A 23,127-nucleotide genomic window follows, 5' to 3' on the forward strand; every position below is an offset into this window, starting at 1 on the left:
GCAACGATACGTTATTATTTTTACATACAATAGACTTATTTTGCTGTACACCGTGAAATTGGAAAACCTTTACTGCCGTTTACTGTATAAAACTTTACTTCAAAATATACATATTTTAAATTTCAATATACAGTTTTGGTGTACATCGGTTAGAATGGCCAGGAAAGTAATAATCTATGTTCTGTATTTTTTTATAATATACTATTATAACAGTGAAAAAACGTTCGCAAGTTACGCGGTCAAAAAAAACCTGGCCGACGTACTGAACTCACTTTTGGGCTATCGGCAATGGGCACAGATTACCGACGTGCAAGTTAAATCACATCCGGACATTACAAACGAATGTGTTTCGTTTTCAGGGCGAGATTTATTTATTCACAGAGGTTTGTACTCGAGTGCTAAGAATATTGGAAATTCTCATGTCAGTGTCGATAACGCGTATGAAAAATACTACATGATCACTCAATTTTTAGGATGTGTTTATTCTCAAGTGACCTATACGTTTGCAACATTGATCAAAAACATTTTATCTGTAATCGCTTACCAAAGATTTTTGTCTAAAGATAGAGCACGCAAGAAAAGAAAACGACGCGAGTTAAAGAGAATTCGTTTGGAAAAATTGTATCGTGATCATATGCCAGTTAAGCGATCAAGAACTCAAGTACATGATTATCAATCACATGGCGAAAATAGTGGAGATTCGGAAGACAAGGAGCACACATCGGACGGCGAGGAAGAAATCAAACAGGATATTGATTTTAACAACTACTATGAGGTTTCGTTGAAAATTATCAATTTTACATACGAACAATTATCGCATAGTCAGCAAATGTTCAAATACATGTATGCGGCTTTAGGTTATTTATTTAGATTGATTCCGCCCAATAAACATGATTTACATCCTAGCATAGAACTTGTACGAAATTTATTGCCGTTGGTAGGGTGGTACAGAGACATATCGATAAATTTAAAACGCTCTTTTCCGACTAATATCAGCGAACTTGAAGTCGAGTACAAGACGTCTAAAGGTGAGCCATTTGCCACAAGATTAAAGAGGATTATTACTGGTAAGAATCGCCATTTGTTAGAGCCGTTCGCACTGAAATATTGCATACTACCTGCGCTGGAAAAACAGCACATCAAAAAAATGATAGGTACATTTCTATTGCAGTTTCCCTTAAAAACAAATACATTTGATATCATATATCAATTTGGAATTGAAATTCAAAAACTCATAAAAATGGTCATCAAAAATTATAATTCCGATTTAGGTTTCGTGCACATAGAAGAATTCGCATTTGACAACCTTTTATGATTTATCTTAATAAATTTGATTGTATAAGAATTACAGAATTAGATTAAAATATTAAAATACATGTTAAATTAGTATTACTATATAAACCCCATTAATCCACTCATGACTCATTCTATTTGACGTGTTATTACAGTTCTTAAATAAGAATATACCAACCATTTTGGTTTTGTGTGCAATTTTTTTACATTTGTAGAGTTGTTGAAATTTATTTTGAAAAATATATAAAAACATTTTTAAAAAGTTAACAAGTTGCATAATATTCTAATCAATGTGTTGCATATTGCTGTTGTGATTTTATTATAAAGTACCTTAATTATACATTTGTAAGGCGGTCAGTATTATGCAATAATTGACCGTTGTTGTCTATGCCATGTTACATTTAAATAAATTTATATTATTTATTGGTAGGTTGGATAACCCCTTTTGTTAGTTAATGAAAATTAAAATACTCAAACAAAAGGTGCTTTGTTGACATTATTTTACCGGCGACGAAATAATATATATTTTTTAAGTTTGTAGTCAAAAGGTTCTATCTATTTTACAAACACTATTCGAATTACATAAAAAGGTTCTAAACGCCGTTTATGTTAAAATGTAGCTAACAGAAAGTATAAAGTATAATGTAACACATAATAATTAAAAACGGTAATAATAAACATTCAAAAGTTTTATCATGGCGGACAACGAGGTAGGTGATAACGTTTACGCGCCATTATTAAGGCAGCTGCGACCATAGACCTATTAAGAAATGGACTGATAGTAGAGAGAGAGGTCCGAATATCGACATCGTTAAAAAGAGACAGAGAGTTGTTAGGTTGGTCATGGAAGAAATAGTAATATGATAATACCCGATAACGAAATTTTTATATTAAAATATTTTAATTATTCTTGTTAGTAATTAAAATATTGAATTTCGTTTAATTTCTTATAATGGTTTTTTAATGTGTCATTCGTTCGTGCAAAACAAAATCAAATAAAGATTGCATCATGCATCGGTAAGTTGAGACATTATTTACCTGTATTACATTTTTATACATTTGAATATTGATCATAGGTATATTACTAATAGTAATATACTAATAATATATAATCAATGATTTTAATAATAATATAATCTGTTTCAAAGCTGGCCTAGAAATCATGAAATGGTTTAAAAATGGGCAAATGCGATACGTATGTTTCAACCAGATTTTACTCCGACGACGCATACAAAAATATGCAGTAGTAATTTTATAGAATCTGACTATAACTTGAGCTTTACTGGTAAAAAAATGTTAAAAAAAGAAGCTGTGCCAAGTGTATTTAAACTGGGTATGTTCTTCCTTATAATGGTAATTGTTACCAAATTTATGTATTTTTTTTATAAATATAATATTGTATATACATTTGGTTAATGTTATGTGATAGTAGGTACCTATATGGAAGTAATTTTTTTAGAGTAATTTGTTAATTAAATTTTACTTTTCTTATCTTATCTTATTTACTTATTATATGTTCTTCACAAAATAATTTTTAAAAATTTCATTGTACGTCTTAATTGTCAATTTTTATCCACCTAAAATATTTCTAATAAGAACCATTGATATTAAAACTGATTCTATCTCAAACATTTTTATCATTATTGCAATGACTGTGTGTATTAATTTGTTATTTTTCAGTAAAATGTGATGTCATATCTATGGCTTTTATAGATATATTTAAATATCTATGAACAGTTTCATTGAGGAACAAAACAGAAAGGACCGTTGTGTATTGTTAACAGTTTCACTCGTAACACAATTTTATTTAGCGTTGAAGAACATTTTTCTAAATATAATATTTATTTACTCATTTTAATAATGTATGAATAGCATAACTTCTTTGAATTTTTTAGTGAAATCAAAATAATGTTGGGGCTTTGTGTTTATATGTTTATATTTTTTAAATAAAAAATATACTATTGGTGATAAAAATAATAAAATTGTTGTGTTATGTCTATTAATTTTTTTGGTTACAGTATAGTTCTTACTTTTGTTTATTTGTAAAATTATACCCTAAAGAATTTATATATATATATATATATATGTTTTTTTTTTTTAAAGGAAAGTCTACCTAATGTAGAAACTGCTTTAATTATGCGACAAATTCATCACGAGTCTGGTGCATACTCTCCTGAGTTACGTACTTTTGCTCTGACATTACATTTTTACTCGCCAGCTGCATATAATTATATTATATTGGTCGTAACTTGAAAAAGAAACAAATAAGTAGTGATTTTACAATACCTAGTGAATTTGTTTAAACTTAGATGCAGATCTGTGATACAATAAATTGTCTATTGAGTTTGTAAAGAAACATACACGTTTTATAAAAAGTAAAACAGAATGTTCATTGATAAAATTTGAATGAAATTGTAATGGTTTTTAAGTATTTATTAATGATATACTATGTACATATCTATTTAAAACATCATACGAAAGCATTGGATACCCGACAAAATAATGAAATACATATCCTTTAATGTTTTACAACTTCGCAAAACACAATAATAAATAATAATTAAATACGATTTAATTATTATAAATTTCCATTTGGTGTATTGTCATATATATATTTAAATTATTATTATTCCATGTCTTTTCAATTTTTATTCCATGGTCAACCTAAAAACCATCTATCTCTTTCTAACGTTGTTCATAGTCGGGGTGTGTGGGAGGCGCAGTCCATATCTTTATAGGTCTATGGCTGCGACGGCCAAAGTTATTATATTAGATAATTTTATTTTTCAAGAGAAATAACTATTATCTAGCCGTCTCAATTTCCAAGAGAAACAAAATCATCGCTATTTTCTTAATTAAAAATGACTTTATTTAACCCTTAAACGAAAATTTTTTAAAATTTATGGTACACAATATTTTTTATATAAATTAAATTATCAGAGATTTAGGAAAAATTAGTAAAAATATCTAAAAAGAACTTCGCTTAAAACATCAGCTGGTAAAAAGTAATTTCTATTACTACCTTTATGTGCAGTCGCTTATAGGTATTAATAATTAACTTAAGTTAAAGAGAACTACTACACGGGTTTATCCTGAACACGTGTAGTTTAAATATTATAATTAAACTACAAATAAATTCGAATGTTTTATGTTCCATGAAAAAAAAAAGTTTGTCATACTATAGCCATAGGTTACCTGAATCAAATGTATATTTTCTAACAAAACAAAGTTATGTAATTTTAAACATTTTGCATTTCTGCCACAATGGGCTTTGAAGAGTTTATTGTGTAAATGGGTTACGTGGCGTCCTCTGGTTGTCAGTATGTATATTACTAATACCACACAAGAATACTATGGCAGCGTGACAAGATGCCAAATTACTTACGAAGTCTGTTTATGAGCTTACAGTTAATTAATTGCTGGATATTTATTGTTTTTTAGAATTTCGCTACGACCAAAAGTATTTGTTTTTATATTGCGCTTTTGTCTACACTGTGAAACGTATTCCATCCTGAACTCTGCCCCACGAGATGAACGGCATTACGCAAACTCCTGACCCTTCTTTTGTCTGGAGACGAGTCGAAATATAATCAATAATGCTCGCCCCGTGTACATATTACATTCTATACACAGCTTGTAGTACAGTCGGTCGGTGTTGCGTCTTGACGGATACCAATTGAGTATTTATTTATTTGGTGTTTTCGCCTTTGGACCAGCAAAGAACGTTTTTTTTTCGAAACACGATCGCCGATTTGTCAACAGCAATAGTCCTTGTGGATCTGAAGCGCTTTTTTTTTGGCTGAGAAGTAAACTGCCAAGAGAACGAAAAATCACCTGCGACACAGCTTAAGTATCTGACTTTGACTTTTTTTGTCGTTTACATTGTAAAAACCACCTAGTCCTCTAGATATACCAACAATTTGGTTTTTTTTTTAGTTAATTCCACTACAGTAACAAAATACTGGACTTAGCTTACAACTGATTACAGTTGACCGCATCACTGTGAGTATTTGTACATTTTATTTGTTATTTTACCGTGTCATATAATATTATTTTCGTACAAAAATAATAGAAAACTTATAAATTCTATATAACTGCGAGGCACAAAAAAAACTTATTTAAATCGTTGACAATATTTTAAGTATATTATTTTTCTTGGTTTTTATAACATCTGGTATGGTAATTTATATGAAAAACAATTGATGTTGATAATTTTAAGAGCTTGTAATGAATAGGAAAATAAACAAAATGCTACTCACTAATAATAAGAAGACATACATTTTTCATAGCTTTTATATATTATAATGTTATATAGAGGTCAATCGGATTTCATACCAGTGCGGTGTAATGATTTTAAATTAAAAAAACCGTGTGCTAAATGCTAAATTTTTCATTTTTTCTTAACTATAAGATATATTAAGTGAGTTTTAAATTAACTAAAAAGAACTTGTCAAGAAGATACAACATAGGTATTATAAAGATTATTTAAGTATTTTGCAATAAAAAATATTGACAATTTAATTTAATTTTATGATAAGATAATATGAGGATAGTTAATATTACTTACTAGTAGTTTTACATTTCTATCCGGACCGGTGTCGAATTCTCACTTTTTTGTACAAACATAACAGAAAACTTCCTTCTATCATAACTCTAGAGTTGTGTCGTAGGTATATTTAGTAGGTAAACAGAAAAGTAAATTTTTAACCTATTAATGGTTAACTATAATACTTGTAGCGGAAGGGCGACTTGAAAATTTCATATAAGTTTTTCAGATTGAAGAAATATGTTTTTTTTATTTTTTAGTAGTAGAATGAACCGAATTCAAGCACTTACGTCTGAAGAAACTGGCACGGGTCGTTTTGAAATAAAAGTTAGATATATGATTGACAGATTTAACCATGAACTCGATGGAGAGTTAGTCCAGATCTGTAACCGATTATTAATCAATACTTTAATGGAGAGATTGGACAAGTAAGGACTTAACTACCTAACCAGTATTACATTAGTAAACACTAGCATTTAAATTTCTAGTTTCTACTATGTTTGATGTCATATGCTATTTCTGCACTATAATAACTGAACCACTTATACTGTAAAAATATTTGCTAACTACATGTCTGTATTTTATTGTAATTCAAACACTTTTTTGTTTCGACATACAGTATTAAGTTTTTGTTGCATTGTCCTAGTGTCCTTAACAATTATATTATTTCCTAAAGTAAATATAAGAACTTTGTGGGTATATAAACAGATCACCTTGTACAAATGTATAATTAAACTAACGATTTTTCAGATATTTATGTTATTATATTGTAATGTCATAACAGTATGTTGGTACTTAATTATTTTATAAAGTAAAATCTAAACAAATTATTTGAGTGCATTTTTAAAATTTACAAATGAATCTAAATATAAATCTTAGTATCATTGCTTAGCAGATAAGTGTTTAGTAAATGTATACATAAACTACTAAAGCTTGTAACGGATTTCAATCCTGAAAATTTTCACTCAAACATCTGTGATTAAAATATTTATTTTTATTTTTGTAGTGGCAATACGAAAAATATCGATGCAATTATAGTTGAAGAACTGGCAGTGGACATTTATGAAGTAATAATACGGATGAATACTAGAGGATTTGAAACTGAGGCCAATAATCGTATACTCCAGTTCGTTAATGAAACATATCGCATTACTGCACATCAGTAAGGCATTCACAACATTTTAAAATATTTTCAAAAAGTTACAGCATTTAACATTTAAACTTACATCGAGGAGTCGACTTTGAGCGAATTTGGGCCTATTAATTCCAGACCAGTATAACAGTTGTGTGAAAAATTTAGTTTAATGTTACACATTTAAAGACGGTTTAAATGACACGTGTAGCCTCCAAAACGAGAATTCACTTTATGAAGTGTCTACTGAAAACATTTCAATTTCATATTTTTTTTTGTTATAAAGTTTAACATTTACTTAATAAAATATCTCTATCAAGGCTTAAAGGCCGATTATTTTTTTTTTCTAAAATTTTTCCATAAGTGGATATATTATAACTTATCAATAGTTTATTCTAATAAATCTAACTATTTTTCTAATAGCTAAATAAAAAATCGGCTTTTAGCCTACATAGAAAATATAGTAAGACTTACATAAAAATAAAATTGAAACTAAAATACTTTATCAGACTTTTGCTATACTCAGAGAAAAATAACTTTTTGACTTATGTTTATAAATAAACACTAGAAACAACTACAAAAATCCTTATATTTTTCACACTAAAATAAATCGCCATCCGTTGCATCTTAATAAACAGCCGTTTCCGTTATATATTTAAACCATGCGGATAGGTTATTTTTATTGTGGAAATTTAAAAAAGTTTTCATGTCGTGAAGACCCAAAAAATACCACTTTTTGACATGAAATGTATACATTTAATTTTGATAATATGGTTAATTATTTATTTGAAATTATTAATCGTCTCCCAACTTTGATCACAACGCGTTGGTCGCTCCAATCTCATTAAATAAAACCTTTGAGTTAACACAATAATCGATATTGTTTATTTATTTGTGAAAATGTGTATTTTTTTTAGTTTAACCATATATAACAATGGTAGAGAAGAAGATGATGATCCAATGCGTCATAGATCAAATAGGCGAGACAGTCGTAGAGGATAAGGACAGAAAATGAGCATCGCCGAAAAATCAATATATAACCACGCTAATCCAATTTCCCCCATTTAATCACAAATATACCTAAAGATAAACTTCGTAACTAGAAAACTTTAAAACATTTCATTTAGAATGTGTAGTTGAATTTTTTGAATGTGTCAAATTTAAAACATAATGTTTATTATATTATACAATTATCATTACCTATATTAATTATCAATATATTAACAATTATATTAATTACATATGAGTGGATAATATATGTTGTTTAATTTCAACTTGTTAGTTTTGTAAGCAAAATCCATATATTTTGTTTTGGACACTTAACATTGATATAGCTTTAGAAACTTTATCTTTTTCTAGAATTTTAACATGTCAATATAGATATCATAACCCTGGCTAAACTACCAACAATTTTCATTGAAATTTTTTTTTAATGGTTAATAAACTGGTATTATTATTGTTAGTAATAAACCACGAAAAGTAAATAGCTGGCAGAAATGATTAGCAGAAATGAACATTTACTTTTCATACAAATTTCATGTTTGTATTAGTTGAAACATAACATTAAATTTATTATTGTGTTTTAGGAAATGTTCATCTTAATACATATTTATATCAATAGTATCTAACGTAATATGAGCTATACATTGAGATTTAGGTAATTTTTTCATAACATCAACTTACCTAAGTCAATTGAAAAAATTATACCCTAATTTATCCATCAATGTTTTGCTACACTTTTATTTTATAGCTTATAATAATATTATTTTTTTTTAATTCCAATAAAAAAATAGTTATATTGTCGTGCTTATCTTTTTAGTGTACATAAAAAAAACACATAACTATTGATTATAATATTATTGTTTAAAAATATTTTTACTACCAGTTTATTCGTTTGCATAAGTTACGCTTTTTGGAAAATATAAATAAAACAACCATCAGCAAGAAATGAAAAATGTAACACTTTATGAAATATTTATTTCTACTACAGTTTACTAAAGTTGACTACTGCTAAAGTTCGGTTTTATTTCACAGCTGGTCTAAGCAAAGTGTGTTAGTGACTATATTGTATTTTCGCTAAAATATGAAGGGGCCCTATTTGGGTTATGATTTTAACATAGTGGTATCTAATATAAATAATAAATCAAAAGCAATTCAGTTAGAATCTATTCACGATGAAAATTTTGTAGATATTTCGAAGTAGGTTGGAAGTTCTGTCTTGACTTGGGAAAACTACAATCCTAAAGAGTATAAATATGAATATGTTTCTGGGGCTTGAACGCTCATTTTCTATGAAAACATGTATGTATACTCTGGCCCATATAAGAAAGATATAGTGTGAAAAAAAAATGCCTTTTAGTTCCTAAGAACTACCTTTCTTATATAAAGAATAAGTATAGTTTAGAAATAAATCTGCCTTGAGCTTTTGATTGACACCAATAATTTAATAGTATTAATATTAATTTTTGATACATTACCCAACACCAAACTAACAATAATAAAAGTTTCTGACTTAAGAAAAATGATTTCGTCGGCTGAATTGATATTTTTTTTATTTAAGTGTTAATACGAATCTTATGATTTTATAAGTGGCTAATTGTTTATCACTTTAAATTATATTTTTGAAAATTTGTTAAAGATATTTAGATATCAATACCGACACTATTATTGACTGTTGATAGTATTACTTTTTTTACATCCAAATCGGAAAAAAATTTTAATTAAAAATGAAAAAACTGTGTTACAACCTAATGTTATAATATTGTTGTTATTATAAAAACAAGTGTTTTTTAACTATGCATTAACATAGTCATCTACTAATACAAATATTTTATAATTTTAGTAGGCAACGATACGTTATTATTTTTACATACAATAGACTTATTTTGCTGTACACCATAAACATGGAAAACCTATACTGCCGTTAACCGTATAAAGCTTTATTTCAAAATATATATATATATTTTTAATTTCAATATACAGTTTTGGTGCACATCGGATAGAATGGCCAGGAAAGTAATAATCTGGGTTCTGTATTTTTTTATAATATACTATTATAACAGTGAAAAAACGTTCGCAAGTTACGCGGTCAAAAAAAACCTGGCCGACGTACTGAACTCACTTTTGGGCTATCGACAATGGGCACAGATTACCGACGTGCAAGTTAAATCACATCCGGACATTACAAACGAATGTGTTTCGTTTTCCGGCCGAGATTTATTTATTCACAGAGGTTTGTACTCGAGCGCTAAGAATATTGGAAATTCTCATGTCAGTGTCGATAACGCGTATGAAAAATACTACATGATCACTAAATTTTTGGGATGTGTTTATTCCCAAGTGACCTATACGTTTGCAACGTTGATTAAAAACATTATATCTGTTAACGCTTACCGAAGACGTTTGTCCAAAGATAGTGCACGCAAACGTCGTGTACTAAAGAGAATGCGTATGGAAAAATTGTACCGCGATCACGTGCCAGTTAAGCGATCAAGAACTTATATACAACATGATGATCATGGCGAAAATACTGGAGATTCGAAACACAAAGAGCACACATCAAACGACGAGGAAGAAAGCAAACAAGATAATGTTTCTGACCATTACCATGACATTTCGTTGAAAATTTTCAATTTTACGTACGAACAATTATTGCATAGTCAGCAAATGTTCAAATACATGTATGCGGCTTTAAGTTATTTATCTAGATTGATTCCGCCCAACGGACTTGTCTTTCATCCTAGCATAAAACACGTACGAGAAATATTAACGTTGGTAGAGTGGTACAGGGATATATCGATACATTTAAAACGCTCTTTCCCGACTAATATCAGCGTACTTGACGTCGAGTACAAGACTGCTAAAGGTGAGTCATTTACCATGAGATTAAAAAGAATTATTACTGGTAAGAATCGCCATTTGTTAGAGCCGTTCGTGAAAAAATATTGCATACTACCTGCGCCGGAAAAGCAGAACATCAAAAAAATGATAGGTACGTATCTATTTCAGTTTCCGTTAAAAAAAAATTCATATGATATCATATATCAATTTGGAATTGAAATTCAAGAGCTCGTAAAAATGGTCATCAAAAATTATCATTCCGATTTAGGTTTCGTGCACATAGAAGAGTTAGCACTTCATAACCTTTTATGATTTATTTTAATACATTTGAATGGACAATAATTATAAAAATATGTTAAAATATTAAAATACTTGTTAAATTATTATACAAAATTAGTATTACTATATAAAAGCCATTAACCCACCCATGATTCATTCTATTTGAATTGTTATTACAATTCTTAAATAGGAATATACCAATAATTTTTGTTTTGTGTGCAATTTTTTTACATTTGTTGAGTTGTTGAAATTTTTTTTGAAAAATATATAAAAGCACTTTAAAAAAACTAACAAGTTGCATAATATTCTAATCAATGTGTTGCATATTACCGTTGTTAATTTATTATTAACGATATTTATAAGGCAGTCGGTATTATGCAAAAATTGACCGTTGTTGTCTATGACATGATACATTTAAATAAATTTATACTATTTACTGGTAGGTTGGAAAATCCCTTTTGTTAGTCAATGAAAAATAAAATACTCAAACAAAAGGTGCCTTGTTGACATTATTTTACCGGTGACTCAATGATATATGTTTTTTAAGTTTTTAGTAAAAAGGTTCTATCTATTGTACAAACACTATTCGATTTAAATTGTTAGGTTCTAAACGCCGTATATGTTAGAATGTAGCGAACAGAAAGTATAAAGTATAATATAAAACATAATAATTAAAAACGGTAATAATAAACATTCAACAGTTTTATCATGGCGGACCAACGAGATAGGTTATAACGTTTATGCGCCGTTATCAAGGCAGCGGCGACGGCCAACGTTAATTAGATTTTTTTATTTTTCAAGAGCAATAATTATTACCTAGCCGACTCAATTTCTTTGGATGAAAATCGAAATTCTCGCCTTTTTCTTAATTAAATATGAATTTCTTTTACCTTTCAATGAAAACTTTTTTAAATTTCTGATACATCATATTTTTTGTATAAATTAAATCATCAAAGATTTTATGGAAAATTAGTAAAAATATTTTAAAAAAAACTACTTTTAAAACATCAGATGATAGATAGCATTTTCTTTTACTACTTTTATGTGCAGTTGCTAATGGGCATTAAATAACTTAAGTTAAAGAGAACTAGTACACGGGTTTATCCTGAACACATGTAGTTTAAATATTATAATTAAACTCTTATGAAATATAAATTAATTCGAATGTTTTATGTTCTATGATAAAGAGAGATTGTCATACTTTATCCAAAGGTTACCTGAATGTAATGTATATTTTCTAACAAAACAAAATTATGTAATACATATTTTGCATTTCTATCACAATAAGCTTTGAGGGGTCAATGGTGTAGATGGGTTATGTGGCGTCCTCTGGTTATCCATATATATTTTATTACTTAAACTACACACAAAAATGGCAGTGTGACAAAACGCCGAATTACGTACGAAAGCGATACCTCACAAGAAAATCGGCAAAAAGAAAACTTTTCATATGTACAAACACAGTCCATTCATAAGTTGGAATTATTGTTTCACCTCATTGTTTATCACTTTAAAATTTATTAAAGATATTTAGATATCAATACCGACACTTCTAATGACTGTTGGTAGTATTGCATTTTTTACGTGAAATGCGCATCGAGACAAAAATTTACTTAAAAATAACGAAACTATGTTACAACCTAAATTTAAAATGTTGTTATTTTTTTATAATAAAAACAAGTGTTTTATAACTATTCATATAACATCGTCTACAGTCGTCTACCAATACAAATATTTAATAATTTTAGTAGGTAACGATACGTTTTTTTTTTTAAACAGTAGACTTATTTTGCTGGAAAATGGAAAACCTAAACTGCGTTAACCGTGTAAAACTTTACTTTAAAATATATGTATTTTAAATTGAAATATACAGTTTTGGTGCACATCGGTTAGAATGGCCGGCAAAGTATTAATCTTGTTTCTGTATTTTTTTATAATATACTATTATAACAGTGAAAAAACGTTCGCAAGTTACGCGGTCAAAAAAAACCTGGCCGATGTACTGAACTCACTTTTAGGCTATCGACAATGGGCACAGATTACCAACGTGGAAGTTAAATCACATCCAGACATTACAAACGAATGTGTTTCGTTTTCAGGGCGAGATTTATTTATTCACAGAGGTTTGTACTCGAGTGCTAAGAATATTGGAAATTCTCGTGTCAGTGTCGATAACGCGTATGAAAAATACTACATGGTCATCAATTTGTTAGGATGTGTGTTCTCAAAAGTGACCTATACATTTGCAACGTTGATTAAAAACATTTTATCTGTAAACGCTTACCAAAGACTTTTGTCTAGAGACAGAGCACGCAGGAAAAGAGAACGACGCGAATTAAAGAGAATTCGTTTGGAAAAATTGTATCGTGATCACATGCCAGTTAAGCGATCAAGAACTCAAATACAACATGATCATCAATCACATGGCGAAAATAGTGGGGATTCGGAAGACAAGGAGCACACATCGGACGACGAGGAGGAAAGCAAACAGCATAATGTTTCTGACAATTGCTATGACATTTCGTTGAAAATTATCAATTTTGCGCACGAACAATTATCGCATAGTCAGCAAATGTTCATATACATGTATGCGGCTTTAAGTTATTTATTCAGATTGATTCCGCCCAATGAACATGATTTACATCCTAGCATAGAACTTGTACGATATATATTGCCGTTGGTAGAGTGGTACAGGGACATAACGATACATTTAAAACGCTTGTTTCCAACTAGTATTAGTGAACTTGATGTCGAGAACCAGACGTCTAAAGGTGATCTATTTGCCACAAGATTAAAGAGGATTATTACTGGTAAGAATCGGTATGCGTTAGATCCGTTCGTAGACAAACATTGCATACTACCTGTGCCGGAAAAGCAGAACATCAAAAAAATGGTAGGTACATTTCTAACTCAGTATCCGTTAAAACAAAATTCATATGATATCATATATCAGTTTGGAATTGAAGTTCAAGAGCTCGTAAATATGGTCATCAAAAATTATCATTCCGATTTAGGTTTCGTGCAGATAGAAGAATTAAAATTTGACAACATTTTATGATTTATTTTAATACATTTGAATGAACGATAATTATAAAAATACATGTTAAATTATTATAAAAAAATTAGTATTACTATATAAAACCCATTAATCCACCCATGACTCATTTTATTTGGCGTGTTATTTAAATTTTTAAATAAGATTATATCAATCATTTTTGTTTTGTGTGCAATTTATTCACATTTGCAGAGTTGTTCGAATTTCTTTTGAAAACACAAAACAGACAATAAGGTAAAATTATAATTTATGTTGAATAATAATTTGTTGGTAGATAGGCAATTTCAATAAAATACATTTTAGAATTTGACGGACGACATGCTGCCACTATGGGCATTTAGGGGTTAATGTTGTAAACGGATTTTGTGGCGTCCTCTGGTTGTCAATACATTTATTAGTAAACTACACACGAAAATGGCAGTGTGTCGAGGCGCCAAATTACTTATGAAAGCTGGAGGGTGTGTTTCTATATTCACCTTTCGTTTACACTGCCACTAGGGTAAAACGTACTTTAATATCCAACATCCCCCTGTTGAGGTGAACGGTATTGCGCAGAATCTTCTGACCCTTCTTTTGTCTCGAGACGAGACGAAATATAATCAATAACCCTCGTCCTATGTACATATGACATTCTGTACAGAGATTGTGGTATAGCCGGTCGGTGTTGTGTCTTTCTGGAAACCAAATAGTCCTTGTGGATCAAAAGCGCCTTATTCGCTGAGAACTAAACCGCGAAGCAACGAATAATCGCCTACGACACTAAGTACTCAATTTCGATTTATTTTTTGTCGTTGCAATTGTAGTCCATTTGATGTACCTAAAATTGGTTTATTGTTTTAGTTCAAAACTCCACTACAGTGACAACACATTGACCGCAGTTTACAGCAGACTATAGCTGACCGCTTTTGCTGTGAGTATTTGTGCGCCTTGACATAAACATTTTCATTTATAGTAGTATTTTAACATTTCTACCTGGCTATAATTACAGAAAACTACCTCCTGTCATAATTCTAGAATTGTGTAGGTATACCTACTGATAATTTTCAAGTAAATTTATAAAGGCTAAAAAAGACCACCCGTAATACTTGTAGTGGATTTCCAACTTGAACATTTTCACATGAATAATTCTGGTTAAAATATTATGTTTTTTTTTTTAGTAGCAGAATGAACCAAATTCATGCACTTACGTCTCGCAAAATCGGCAGGGATGGTTTTGAAATAAAAGTTCGATTTAATACTAACGGATTTATGAGTACCCATGGTAGACATATGTCCGAGATCTGTAACGCGTTATTAGTCGATAGTATACTGACGAGATTGGACAAGTAAGGATTTAACTGCCTAACCAGTATTACATTAGTAGCATAACACTGCATGTCTATATTTTAATATAATTAAATTTTTTTTTGTATACAGTACTGCTCTATTGTCCTTATAAATTTAACAAGATATTAAATTGTACTCCTTTTTTTTTTATTTTGAAAAGTAATTCTTTGGGATATGTTTTGCAACTAATAATATGTTCAATAGGTTAACAGGTACAAAATATTTTGAGCATAAAGACTCATATGAAAAGTGGAGTAATCCAATGGGTTATAATAATGGAGAAATTAGTTATTAGTACTAAATTTAAAAAATCAAAATTTATGACTGCATAGTTTATAAAACAAAATATTTGTTTCTATAGATGTTCTATGTATTCTATAGATATTGACATATAAAAATAAAATTACATGTTTCGGGATAAATAAAATAAAATCTAAAAATATGAATAGTTGTCAAACCGTATTTAAAAAATACAGACATGAAATATAAACAAACTAAGAAAGTTAAAAATAAATATCATATTATTTCAAAAATGTTATATTAGAACTTAGTGGATATATAAGTCACTTACTTCATCTAAAAATGTATACAAATTTATAATAAAACTAACGATTTTTCAGATTATTATGTTGTTATATTGTAATGTCATTATATTATATTGGTGCACAATTATTTCTAAAGTAAATTCTAAACCAATTATTTAAATGCGTATTTTAAATTTCCAAATGCATCTAAATATAAATCCCGGTACCATCGCTTAACAGATAAATGTTTAGTTAATAAATACCTGATCTTATAAAGCTTGTAGTGGATTACGGTCCTGAAAGTTTTCCCTCAAACATTTGTGATTTAAATATGTATTATTTTTTTTTGTAGTAGCAGAACGGATAATATCGAAACTGTTACGATTGAAGAAATTCGAGCGGATTTGTTTGAACTAGTGATACGGATGAATACTACTGCATTTCGAAACGGACCCAAAAATCGTATATTCCAGTTCAGTGCCGACGCATTAGGCCTTACTTTACAACAGTAAGGCGTTAACGATAATTTAAAATATAATAGGAAGATACAACCTTTATGATAATACAATACTAATAATTACAAATATAAAAAAAACCGTTTTTTAATCACGAAAAATATAAAATTCAATAAAACGTAGGCATAAAATGAAAGATAAAACCAATAAGTAATATGATAATAATAGTAAAATAAATAAGTCAATAAAAAAATTTATATAGATGGAAAAAAAAAGAAAAAATCTTTATCAAATTAAATAAGTAATATAGTTTACCGTTTTATAATAAGGTATTTATTTTAGCAAGAAAAAAACCAAAAATTATTTCTATTAAAATTCCAGCCTTTAAGCCTTGGAGTCGGCTTTCAGCGAAATTGGTTCTACAAACCAGACTAGTATAACAATATTATTGTTGTGGGAAAAATTTTAGTTCATTATTACACTTTTAGAGCCGGTTTATGAACACGTGTAGTCTCCAAAAAAGATTTCAAAGCATTTTTGTTATAAAATTTAACATCTTCTTCATAAAGATCTCTGTAAGAGCTAAATGGCCAATTTTTTTCCTTCAAAATTTTACTAAGAGCGGTTATATTTTCAATTTTCTATAGTTTTTTCTAATAAAACCAACTGATTTTTTAATAGCTAAATTCAAATAGCCCGCATTGAGAATATAATAGGTATTACATAAAAAAAAAAAATTAAATACGATTTTTAATTTAACTTTTACTATAACTCAGAGAAAAATGACTTATTAACTTTTTTAAATAATCACAACTAGATAGTCTTAATACTTTTCCCCACTAAAATTGTCGGCATATTTAAAATGGCTCCCAAATCAATTTCTTTATCAAAATTGCCTATCTATTGCCCCTTAATAAATAGCACTTTCCGTTAAATATCTAAACCATGCGGTTAGGTTATTATTATTGTGGAAATTTAAAAAGGGTTTCACGTCGTGTGGACCCAAAAAATACCACTTTTTTACATGAAATGTAAACATTAAAATGTATTAACATTGTTAATTATTTACTTGCAAATGATTAATCGTTTGCCAACCTTGATCAGGAATCTCGGGTCGCTTGAATCTAAATAAATAAAATCTTAGAGATTTACACAATTGTGGATATTATATATATATATATATATATTTGTTAAAATGGTTTTTTTTTATTTTTAGTTTGGCCCTAATTAACGGTCGTCCAGGCGAAAGTTTGGAAGAAATGCGTCAAAGAATTTTTGGGCGAAGCTCTCGAAGTGGATAAGGACAGCAAATAATCTCCAATGAAAAATCAATTAGTCACGCTAATCCAAATTTCCCTATTTAAGCATAAATTTACTTAAGAAATTTCTTCGTTACTAAAAAATCTTTGAATAAGCTTCATTTAGAATGTGTAGTTGCTTTGTTTATTGTAACAATTTTAAAACATAAAGTTTATTATATTATAAAATATTATCATTACCTATATTAACTATGATTATATCAAAAAATATATATATTCAAGTGGCTAAAACATGTGTTTAATTTAAACTTGTTAGTTTTGTAAGCAAAATCCATATATTTTATTTGCGGCAGTTTACATTGATACTACGTTAGAATCTTTATCTTTTTCTAGGATTCTAGTATATCAATATAGATATCATAAACTTAATCTCAGTATGCATTTTACAAAAATATTTTTAAAAAAAATTAATTTTATTTTTGTTTTTAAATCAAATTGCCAGTGTTTCAAACGGTATTTATAGCAAACGGTCATATTTTAATACTACTAGAATTTACATTTTTGCCTGGCACTATAAACTGCATCTGTCTAAATTTTTATTAAGGTGTTATTAAAGTGTCACTTTATCTGATTTCGATAATTTTTTATTATAGTAAAACCACACTTTTATCTATTCTGTGGTAAAACTACATTATTATAAAACCGGCACGGAAGCCAAGACAGTGTGATGTGGTTATAACGAAGGACTAAATTAGCAAACAAACGGTAATAATAGTATTGTATAAATACAACAAGTAAATCCCGTGAATTCTTAAGTATATATAATTATTGTTACCTGCTGGTTAGTTGGACTACCACGATTCCAATCAGATCACCGTATCGGTACTAATGATCCACATTTACTATATTGTTATTACTGTAGGTGTAATTATTATTATAAATAAAATATACAAAATATTTTAATTCTTTAAACATTTATTCAATAATATTTGTGTGGAAAGGGGACATGTCTTGGATTTGAACTTCAGTGTCTGATATTTCATTTGCAGTATTGCAGATTATTGACTTGTTCCAATTTCACACAGGACCTCTAATATTGAAGAAAGAAAAAAAACCTAGACACCTGTCATTGCACTGACACACAACTATTGTACTTTTCTTATTTTATATTTTAAGTTAACAAAGAAGTCTTATATTTTAAACATTCTTTGAAATACTAGCGTGGAAAGGAAACCTGTCTGTTTTTACACAAAACTTATATTGAAGATAGAAAAATAGAAACCTGAACACCTGTCATTGTACTGACACACATGTGTTTTACTTTTCTTATTTCTTATTTTAGGCTATAGTTCTATTTTCGTTAAACAAAATAACGTCAAGTAAAGAATAATAAGTAGGTACATACATAAGAGAAAACCCATATTGTATAATTATAAAATATATTTTTTATTTGTATTCAACCCTAAGGTTAGTTAGCAGTCTCCAATAATCTCTATTACCAGCCAACCTTTTAATCTGGGTGTACATATTCAACGCGTTTATTAATATAATTACAAATTTTATGAGTTTTATTACTAATGTCGAGGTCACGTACACGTGGGTGAATGCCACGCCGCTCATTTCTAAGGAGTAAAGTATAGGCAATTTGCTTACAAACTCTTAATTTAAAGGTGTACAATTATTAGTTTAGTAATTGGACTCTTTTTTTTTTTTTTTTTTTTTTTGGATAGTTAAATAATTTTTCGGACTATCACAGCATTCTTGATAGACATTTAATTTATTTTATCATTTATAAATTCACATACATTTAAAATTGATTTGATCACTTTTAGTAATAATTATAAAAATCTCTTAAAACTGTTATGTGGAAAATCTGCGGTTCAGCATTGTAACACTTTGAAATATACAACATTATACACTATTTTACAAGTATGTATTCGATAATATTTCTTGACAAATCACGTGACCTCACAATTAGTAATAAAAACTCATGAAATTTGTAATTATATTAATAAATTCGTTGAATATTTACACTAAGATGAAATAGTTGGCTTAGGGTTGAATACAAATGATAGTTTATAATAATACAATATGGGTTTCTTCTTATATATGTATTATTTGACGTGATTTTGTTTAACGAAAATATAACTATAACCTAAAATAAGAAATAAGAAAAGTAAAACACACGTGTGGCCGTACAACGACAGGTGTCCAGGTTTCTATTTATCTACCTTCAATATAAGTTTTGTGCAATATTGTAATAAATCAATAAATACAAATGAAATATCAGACGACGTAGTTAATGTTTTGTGCAAAAAGGGAACAAATCTAAGACATGTTTCCTTTCCAAACTAGTACAGTTCCTTTAAACATTGTTCAAAATATAAGTGTCTAAGTTTTTGTTTTTCTTCCTTCAATATTATAAGTCCTGTGTAAAATTGTCAACAAGTCAATAAACTGCAATACTGCAAATTAAATATCAGACACTGAAGTTCAAATCCAAGACATGTCCCTTTTTCCACACAAGTATTATTATAAAAATGTTTAAAGCATAAAAAATTTGGATTTTCTAGATACTATATCTTACAAATAAATGACAGCTTTAATTTTAAAACAGGATTTTATTACAACATCTATATTTTAAAAGAAACTAAAATAGTAAAGTGCAAAAAAGGACGTTCCCAATTATTCAAAAGGTAGGCTCATATTAATTTTACAATTAACATATAATATTTATAAAAAAAATGTGCTGTCAAAAAGGACAAGTATTTAAAAACAACCCTCTAAGGTTATATAAAAGCAATATAAAGTTAAGAACAAACAACAAGATATATAATACATAATTAGGATTATTACACATGATAATGTAAAAGAACATATAATATAGTTATACTATAGTAACAATATGTATTAATACTATGACAGTTTATTTATTTTTATAGCTAGCTCCTTTCTAGCCTCACTTAGACAGTTTTTAGGGCCTTTAGGGTTTTTCGCCAGTGTGTACTTTTTTGTGATGAAGTTTGAGGCTGGTGTTTCGCTTATAACATTTGAAACAAATGTTACACTTGTAGGGTTTTTCGCCAGTGTGCTTGCGTTTGTGTACTGTGAGGTTGTAGTTATGGGCAAACGACGTTAAGCAAATGTTACACATGTAAGGTTTTTCACCGGTGTGCTTGCGTTTGTGTGCTATGAGGTTGCAGTTATAGGCAAACGACGTTAAGCAAATGTTACACATGTAAGGTTTTTCACCGGTGTGCACGCTTTTGTGTGATTTGAGGAGGGCTTTCCGTGAAAACTTTTCTGGACACACATTACATGTATAAGGATTACCGGAGTGTAAAAGTGTGTGTCTTTTGTAACTGGCTTTGGTGGTAAGATATTTGAAGCAAACGTTACATTTGTAGGGTTTTTCGCCAGTGTGCCTGCTTATGTGTACTGTGAGGTTGCATTTATAGGAAAATGTCCTCTGGCATATGTTACATTTGTATGGCCTTTCACCAGTGTGCACTCGTTTGTGCCCTGTGAGGTAGGATTTCTGTTTAAATGTTTTAGAGCATACGTTACACGTGTTAGACGTTTCCTCAGTTTGTGACAATGACTTAAAGCACAAACCACTTTTGTATTTTCGATTGTTACTTATGTTAAACTCTTCAGTATGCTGCTCGCCATGTTTAGAGTTAGGTTTTCGGGGAGATGGTGTGTTTAGGCAATTTTTGTTTTCTTGAGTTCTGTGTGATTGTGTTATGTGTTGAGCCACTTTTTTTTTGGTGTTAAACGACCTGCGGCACACGTCGCAAACAAAGCGTGTCGGCGTTTCGTCCAAATCGCTGTCCATTGTTTCTTCGACAACAAGCTCTCTTTTTTCCACTTCAATAAAAGACTCAAAACGACATCCGTTCAGTAAAGTTACTTCTTCTGTGATTATCGTCCCGTCGTCCGTTTCTCTTACACTAAACATAAAGAAATATTTCGTTAAGCTCTAAAATAATATAGAAATAGTTATAGTTTTCAAAATCCAAAACAATCTACCGATTTTCAATCAGCAAACTTTAACCATTTAAATAAATAGATTTAAAATAGTGTATGTTATCTTATTTTTTAAATAGTGTACATTTAGGTACAATGTTTAAATAGATTTAACTTGTATGAAATCCTGTCAATTGTTTTTTGTAGTTCGTTCTGGGTCGTCAAACAACTATCACATACAAGCAAGTCATACAGTAATTTGGTATAACTTTTACCTCAGAAAAGATAATTTAAAATACAAAGTAGAACAGTAATACTCACAGAGTTTGACAATTTTGAATATAACTCTCGATTACACTCTTTAGCTTTTCAAAAATAGTAAGAAATCATATATTAAGTTAAGCGGTACTGTTGTATACCCAGTAAATAAAGGACAATTGCTCTACCTCGGAAGAGATAAATAATAATTGTTCTGAATTTCGATTTCATTATGGGTAGTTTTTAAATTTAAACTCTTGAGTAATAAACATTGGATAGTTCTAGTGTTTACTGAGTCACTTTAGGTGGGATAAACTAAATAATTACATAGTAAATAAATACATACGGCCCATTTTTTTTTTTTAATTATTTAAGTGAAATTTAACAATTTTTTTAATATTTCTGTAAGTCGTTAGGAAAAAACTAAAGGTTAATTAAATAGGTATCTAGATAATTCATTTTTAGATCATAAAAATATTTTTAATGAGTTTGTTGTCAAACTAAATTTTGAATGAATAGCTATAAAGCTTCGTTGGTAAACTAAAACGATTCGTTTAGTTGTAATTCACTTTAAGATCAACTAATAAATTATATTTTAAGCTTCGACTTGTATCTTAGTAATATTAATAGTTTGATTAAATTTTACATAAACAGTCAGCTTAGTTTTCATTTTTAAATATTATAGATGATTCAATATAAAATATCTATTAAAAATCTAGATTATAATTTAGGTAGGCCCTATGAACAGCATAAATGTATAAACGTTATTTGATAATATTAAAATCAATAAAACTATTTACTATACAATTATATTGTATATAATGCAATATTTACTTGTAATAATTGTGTTTGGGTGTTTTTTGAAGATCGTTTTCGTTTAGGGTTGGTGCACAACTATTACATGGTTTTTCCACGAAATTCGGTTCTGTTGTTCCCTCAAAGGCTTTGAGCAGCTCTTCAAGCTGTTTATTTTCTTCTATTACGATAGTGGACTCGTAGTAGGAATCATGTGTTTCATCTATCTCAACTTTAACTCTAAAAGACAAAATAAACTTATAATATGAATATTTACAAGTAACAACTTAGAAGATGTACAATTTCTATGCATGGCGATTGAAGAAATTATTAGAAAGATATAAAACACCAAATTGTTTCTTTTTCTTAGTAACAAAATAAACTTTTCATATTTAA

The 23,127-nt window shown here is 28.9% G+C and overlaps 2 protein-coding genes and 1 long non-coding RNA gene across 3 annotated transcripts; 2 read left to right on the forward strand and 1 right to left on the reverse strand.

The window, feature by feature from the left end:
- Positions 1–4,979: 4,979 nt before the first annotated feature.
- LOC126837051 (uncharacterized) lies at positions 4,980–6,991 on the forward strand. The gene is made up of 4 exons (XR_007685436.1): positions 4,980–5,143; positions 5,230–5,295; positions 6,100–6,267; positions 6,846–6,991. It is a non-coding gene; the product is annotated as an uncharacterized LOC126837051 (long non-coding RNA).
- A 7,920-nt stretch (positions 6,992–14,911) lies between these two features.
- Positions 14,912–17,769, forward strand: LOC126837059 (uncharacterized). Its single transcript, XM_050570795.1, has 4 exons — positions 14,912–15,055; positions 15,303–15,470; positions 16,348–16,503; positions 17,667–17,769. Exons 2-4 carry the CDS (start codon positions 15,310–15,312, stop codon positions 17,749–17,751), a joined length of 402 nt encoding a protein of 133 aa, XP_050426752.1. The 5' UTR covers positions 14,912–15,055; positions 15,303–15,309; the 3' UTR covers positions 17,752–17,769.
- Positions 17,770–20,672: 2,903 nt separating this feature from the next.
- On the reverse strand, positions 20,673–23,044 carry LOC126836922 (zinc finger protein 658B-like). Its single transcript, XM_050570643.1, has 3 exons — positions 23,019–23,044; positions 22,771–22,971; positions 20,673–21,662 (listed from the first exon to the last, which is right to left on the reverse strand). Exons 1-3 carry the CDS (start codon positions 23,042–23,044, stop codon positions 20,693–20,695), a joined length of 1,197 nt encoding a protein of 398 aa, XP_050426600.1. The 3' UTR covers positions 20,673–20,692.
- Positions 23,045–23,127: the final 83 nt, after the last annotated feature.

The sequence above is a fragment of the Adelges cooleyi genome, unplaced genomic scaffold, assembly GCF_023614345.1.
Source record: "Adelges cooleyi isolate 19-005CV unplaced genomic scaffold, UGA_ACOO_1.1 ACOO_flye_CR_arks_rails_tigmint_CR_PRNA_247, whole genome shotgun sequence".
Lineage (NCBI taxonomy): Eukaryota > Metazoa > Arthropoda > Insecta > Hemiptera > Adelgidae > Adelges > Adelges cooleyi.

Coding starts and splice junctions, on each gene's coding strand:
- LOC126837059 (XM_050570795.1), top strand. CDS start 15,310: ATGAACCAAATTCATGCACTTACGTCTCGCAAAATCGGCAGGGATGGT. Junction 15,471..16,347: donor ATACTGACGAGATTGGACAA/GTAAGGATTTAA, acceptor TTTTTTTTGTAG/TAGCAGAACGGATAATATCG. Junction 16,504..17,666: donor TTAGGCCTTACTTTACAACA/GTAAGGCGTTAA, acceptor TTTTATTTTTAG/TTTGGCCCTAATTAACGGTC.
- LOC126836922 (XM_050570643.1), bottom strand. CDS start 23,044: ATGCATAGAAATTGTACATCTTCTAA. Junction 22,972..23,018: donor AGAAATTGTACATCTTCTAA/GTTGTTACTTGT, acceptor TTTGTCTTTTAG/AGTTAAAGTTGAGATAGATG. Junction 21,663..22,770: donor CCCAAACACAATTATTACAA/GTAAATATTGCA, acceptor CTTTATGTTTAG/TGTAAGAGAAACGGACGACG.